We start from the raw sequence: 6,777 nt of genomic DNA on the forward strand, positions 1-6,777 counted from the left end.
TATTTCCACCATAATGACGATAATTATTTCGTCCCCTGCCACGTCCACATTTACGATCATGTCCACGACCACGGTAATTATTTTATTTTCTTTCAAACTTATCATATGTTATTACAGCATTCACTTCCGAAAATGGAGCTGACCCAGTGGGACGAGTTTCATGATTTTTCATTAATAGAGTATTATTCTTCTCTGCCAAAAGTAGGCATGTGATTAACTCGGAATATTTCTTAAAACCTTTTTCACGGTATTGCTGTTGTAGTACCATATTTGAAGCGTAAAAAGTGGAAAATATTTTTTCCAATAAGTCCTCATCTGTGATAGTGTCTCCACATAATTTTAATAGAGAACTTACTTTAAAGATAGCAGATATATACTCACTTACGGTTTTAAAGTCTTGCAACCTTAAATGTATCCACTCATACCGAGCTTTCGGTAATACAATAAGTTTTAGGTGGTCATATCGATCTTTCAAATTAATCTATAATTCAAGTGGATCTTTTACGGTTAAATATTCAGTTTTTAACCCTTCATGTAGATGATGACGAAGGAAAATCATGGCCTTCGCTTTATCCTGATTTGATGCTTCATTTCCTTGTATAATAGTATTTCCAAGACCTTTAGCGTCAAGGTGAATTTCAGCATCAAGAACCCATGATAAATAGTTCCTTCCGGTGATGTCAAGTGCCACAAATTCAAGTTTTGATAAATTTGACATAGTGAAAACTATCATAAAAGATGAATAAGTTAGAGAAATAATTATAATAATAAACAATTAATGAAAACAAAACGATTAAGGTAAAAGAAATGAAAATAGAGCTATATCATGTTAACAATCTACTATTTCATTTTATTCTTGCCATAAAGTAGAAATTACATACTTGTTTCATTTCACTTTATATTATTGATATATATGTGTTAATAGAATTGAACGTGACTAACATTATTTATATGTTCCAATAAATATAAAGTAATTAAAAAATTATTGCTTGTCAATTCATTTCTCACAGTTCTTCAAAATGCCTTAAAGATATGTTTTGATCCAGGGAGTCCATGACATTAGTGCATAGCTAGTTTGATGACTTTGAGGTCCTCTAAGAGTTGAGCACGGAAGGAAATAGTTATTTAATCACTGCAATGTACTTAAACTATTTAAGATGCCCAAGCGCACAAGTAATCTGCAAACAGTGAGCATATGATATGTACTGCCATAAATAAGATGATTATAATGATACATACCTTAATAAAATATGGCTCAACTTAGCGGGAGTTAAGAATAAAATTAGAGCTTCGTGCTGATAACGTGTTATAAAATAAAAATAATTTAGTAAAATGTAAATAAGAAATAGAGATAGAAAGAAGAGTATTTCACTTCCTTTTGGTGTATCTTTCCGCTGCAATTACATAACCTTTTATAGACATAAAAAGTAAAGATTACCATAGTAAAATAGTATAAGGGATGGACATAAAGTGAAAATCAATTCACAAACTATTCATACATGGACTTCATCAGCATACTATTTACAACAAATTCAGGAATATTTCAATTTATTCAATTATAGTAGTAAAAACAATACTTGTCACTTATTTGGAACTCTAAAATTCAAAATCTTAACATTATTTTTCTTTTTCTCCTTAATACGCTGCTGTATTTCTCTAAGTAACAATATAATCCCATAAAGTAAGTATTAAATACAATATAATCCCATAAAATGGGGTTTGATGAGCTGTACCTCTATGAGTAAACTCTTATTTTTACAATCGGGATTAATTATTTCATAGAAACATCACTTGCCACAACATTACTAAAATAATAATACGATCCAAGAATTGCTTAACCTCTCACGAACTCCTTTATAACAACGGCCAATTCTTTCAACTTCTTGGGATAAAAAAATTCACAACCATGAAACCCTCCCTCATTAAAAATGTCCACAACTTGCACCCCTTTTTCTTTCAATATTTTCGAAAGTTCAGTTTGTCTATCAATCAAAGGATCGCCATCACAACCAATCACCAAAAATTTCCAACCTTGTATTTTCACTTGATCAAACAAATTTTCATTTGATTTAATCTCCACCATTGGATTGCAATATGGATGATCACGATCACTTCCTATAGGCAAACCTAACTCCCACATAATATCACTAACATTTAATGACAATATCTTGTTACAGGCTAACCTTAGTTCCGATTGCGTCCTTTCATTCCCACCAAAGAAAGCATCATGTAAAATCAACCCTTTAATTTCTAAAGGCTTAAGGTATTCACTAATTCCAGCGACTTGTAACCCTAAATGGTAAGTTATGTTACCACCAGCACTTGTTCCCATGAGAAAACACTTAGAAAAATCAGCATATTTTTTCAACAACTCATCAGGATTGTTCTTGATCCAATGCAATGATTCGATACAATCATCATAAGCTGCTGGAAGTCGATATTCGGGTGCGTATCGATAATCGACAGATACAATTATTGCTGGAATTTCAGCCACAAGTGTTTCACAAAAACTTTGTAAGTATGGTGAGTCTACACTAACTGCCATTACAAATCCTCCGCCATGAAAATATACTACAAGAGGGAGTTTCGTTGTGGTATTATTGTGCGAGTTTAGTATTTTACGAGGGATGATAATACGAGCCAAAGTGTTTTTGGTGGGGTTAATGATTAGATCCTTAGTGAAAACTAAGGAAAGATGGGTGGCAAACGGAAGGGTTGATTCTTGTAGACGTGTGATAGAGCCGTCAGTATTACGGGTAATGCCCAAATATCGATATGGATCGACATTTGGATCAATTAGAGCAATTTGATCATTTTCACCGGACATGGTAATTAAACTGGACAAGTTAGAATTTGCAGACTATAGTGATGAAAGTAGGAAATTAAAAGTAGGGGATGTTTTATGAGAGCAATGTTGAAACTTTATGTAGTGGCAATATATAGCCTTTTCGAAACAGCTGTTTCCTTTCGTACGTATAAGATTCAACAAAAAGTAGTGAACAATGGCATGTGACTTTCGATCTTTTTAAAAGATCATAAATGAATCAATGTCTGAATAGTAGTAACATTGAATATATGGTTGACATATATTGTCAATTTTTTTTTGAAATAGGAGTACTAAAAATTTTGAGGAAAGCTCTATGTATTGATAATTTTAAATAATATATCAAACAATATTAGTTAACATTTGTTTTTGTTACATTGTACATTTCTCTTTTTTTTTTTAAAACCAAGAATGGCTAAAATAGGAATTTTTACACAAATAATCGGCCATATTAATTGTTTACTTTTTCTAGCCATGTGCATAGATTATACACAATTGTACATATGTAATACATAAATTATGCTAGGGGTGTACATAGGTTGGGTTGGTTCGGATTTTCTAATTACCAAACCAAACCAATTGTATCGGGTTATTAAATTTAAAGACCAAACCAAATCAATAAAAGTCGGGTTTTTTAAATTTCGATTTTTCTCGGATTTTCGGAGTTTTTTCCCCTAAAGTTTTTATAGCACAAACATAGAATTTGTACTCCAAATATTTCTTTAATCATAGTAAGACAAAACTATATAAGGTGGTTTTCAATAAAATAACATAAATATGAGATGATTCATGACATTGTACTAAAATATACAACAATAAAGATAATAAAATCGCATAAAATAAATATTACTAATAAGCTATAATAAAAACAAACATAATTTAAAATTACTAGTAAGTTGTTAAAATAAGTACGACTAATAAGTACAATTATTTATATGACTAAACACTAAAAGAAAAATAAGTTATGCATTTTATCTAAACTATAGAAAAACTAAAAAATCGATATCCAACACTGTTTTCATATATTATACATACAACGACTATTTTTAGTTTATATAGTAGGGTGAGCGACTATTTGGGTTAATAATACTATTTTGTTATATCCCAATAAAATAAAGTTTTATATTACACTATTTGGAGCTTTAATTCTAGATTTTTATTAATATTTACGAGCCCATGTTTTTGTGTGGGGTTAATGATGAGATCCTTAGTGAAGACGAAGGAAACATCAGGAGGAGGAGAGTGGTGGCAAATGGACAGGTCGCTTTTGATAGATGTGTGATAGAATCGTCAGTGTTAAGAATAATGCCCAAGTATAGATAAGGATCGATTAGAGCAATTTGATTAGGCAGGGTGACTAAATCGGACAAGTTAATTAGAACCAGGCTAGTGATCACTGTTAGAAACTCGGCAAAAACCGACCGCGATCGACCCACCGATTTCGGTATCAAAATATTTTATTTTTAATTTTTTTACGAAATCGATCAACTTTTTGAGGCAAAAATGCCGGAAACTATTTTTGCGTCCTGCAAAATTTATTTTTCAAGAAATCGACTAACTTTGGTCAGTTTTTTATTTAAACAAAATTAATATTAAAAAACGTCCAAAATCGGTCGATAATTTTATTTTTTAATAAAATCGACTGACATGGTCGGCTATTTTCGGGCGAAAATGCAATTAAAGATTATAAATAAAATAAAAGACAGTCTTAAAAGAAAATGCACCAATGGTCTAGTGGTAGAATAGTATCATGCCACCGTACAAACCCCAATTTGTTTCTAAGAAGGTGCAATTTTTAATTACATAATTAAAATACCGGCCTATGTCGACTTCGGTCGGATTTTTTTGACAATTTTTTTCTTTTTTGGAATTTAATTGACCGATCGAAATCGGTCGAAAAATATCGACCAAAGTCGGACAGTTAGCTCTATTGACCTGACGATTACCGACCGCCACAAATCGATCGAGGTTGATTTTTATCAATTACCGGCTAACATCGATTGGTTTTGGCGGTCGATTTTTCCTTTTTTTAGCAGTGGATGAAGCGGAAAAATATAACAATCTTGAAAATTTTATAGCATGATATAGCCTTTTCACTAGAAAGTAAAAAGCCTATTCAAAGTTCAAACCAACAGTTTCCTATTAAAATCAACGGTTCTTACGTGTACGTAGAAGATTCGACAAAGTAGTGAACATCGTAAAACTGGGTGTACCATGAGTAACATCAATGAAATCAAAATTCAAAAATAGATTACTCGGGCTTAATCAAAGGAAAAAATGTTTGAATTCCAAAGAACTATAATATCATATAAAATGGAATGAGAACATAGAGCTGACGGAATCAATCTCTAAATACGACTTAGCAGAGGCGGAACCAGGATATCAAGTTTATGGGTTCGGAATTTTAATTGCTTGAAATTATTGGGTTCTAAATTAATAATTTATATATATCCAACCGAATTTTTAAGACAAATACAAGGTTCGAACTAAAGCTACTGAGTTCGACAAAACCCGCTTGCGACACTCTAGCTCCGCCCCTGCGACTTAGAATTGAATGGTTTGACACTTAGGGTGTGTTTGGTATGGACCATAATGTTTTTCATGGAGAATATTTTCTTGGAAAATAAATGATTTTATTACTTTTTTTTTTGTTTGGTTGGTGAGTTAAAGTTTTATTTTTCCGGAAAATAGTTTCTAGTGTTTGGTTAGAGAGTATAAAATATTTTTATGAAAATAATTTTTTATGTTACTCTCCTCAACCCACCTTCCTCAAAATTCCCGTGTTTCCTGTACTCAACCCCCCCTCCCCCTCCCAATTCTATTTTCTTTAACAATTTAGTTATTCTTTTCAAAATTCACACAAACGCAAAGGAGCTAATGTGCTACTTTACTTTTTACACAAGAACAACGTTGAAATTTGAGCTCGATAACTAAAAAGAAAATACTTTATTTTGTTGAAAAAAAATATCTTTTCTGCACCATGAAAAGAAATTACTCATTCAGATGAATGAAAGAAAATACTTTTTTTACATCATGAAAAAAAAATACTCAGTTTGTTGAAATGAAAGAAAATTCTTCTTCTACATTATGAAAAGAAAGTACTTTTTTTAAAATGAAAGAAAATGCTTTTTCTACATCTTGAAAAGAAAGTACTTGTTTTGTTGGAAAACAATATTTTTTCTATTTCAGAAAGAAAATACTTAGTTTGTTGAAATGAAGAAAATACTTTTTTTACATCATGAAAAGAAAGTATTCGTTTCGTTGAAATGAAAGAAACTACTTTTTTACATTATTAAAAGAAAATACTCGTTTTGTTGAAATGAAAGAAAATACTTTTTTTACATCTTGAAAGAAGGTACTTATTTTGTTGGAGAAAATGCTTCTATTTCAAGAAAAGAAAATACTTATAGCTCGTTTGGACATAAGAAATTTTTCCTTTTTTTTTTTCAAAAAAGATAAGATAAAATAAAATCCAAAACAATGTTTGGTTATGAAATTTTTACAATTTTTCAAATCCAATTTGAAAATGCATTTTTGAATTTGAAAAACTGTTGGGAACCAGTTTTTCAATTGAAAAATTGAAAGTTGGTATTTTTACGTTTTGCAAATTTACTCTATATTTTTGAAATTTATAAAAGGACCCCAATCACTTATTAAACCTAGGTAACACCTACAACTACCCACCATTTGATTGAGTGGCCTTGGACTATAGTTGACATCTACCGTTGAGATCTACAATTTATTCTTACCTGAAGGAATCGAACCACTACAACTTCTATTATAGATTGTTCGTATAGTTAAACAATTAACATCTTTGATTTTTTGTTTCAAGTGGGATAATCAAGTCGAGGTGGTTTTGATATTTTTTATAAATTGTGAGGGTATAAATCATGTTTCATGATTTTACAAAAAATACATCCAAATATGTTGTAAAACTTATAACCAAACACAAC

General features: G+C 30.8%; 1 protein-coding gene across 1 annotated transcript; it reads right to left on the reverse strand.

The window, feature by feature from the left end:
* Positions 1-1,531: 1,531 nt before the first annotated feature.
* On the reverse strand, positions 1,532-3,046 carry LOC104243952 (carboxylesterase 1-like). Its single transcript, XM_009799239.2, has one exon. It carries the CDS (start codon positions 2,825-2,827, stop codon positions 1,835-1,837), a length of 993 nt encoding a protein of 330 aa, XP_009797541.1. The 5' UTR covers positions 2,828-3,046; the 3' UTR covers positions 1,532-1,834.
* Between the last annotated feature and the right edge of the window lie 3,731 nt (positions 3,047-6,777).

Source organism: Nicotiana sylvestris, chromosome 1, assembly GCF_000393655.2.
Source record: "Nicotiana sylvestris chromosome 1, ASM39365v2, whole genome shotgun sequence".
In the NCBI taxonomy this organism is placed as follows: domain Eukaryota; kingdom Viridiplantae; phylum Streptophyta; class Magnoliopsida; order Solanales; family Solanaceae; genus Nicotiana; species Nicotiana sylvestris.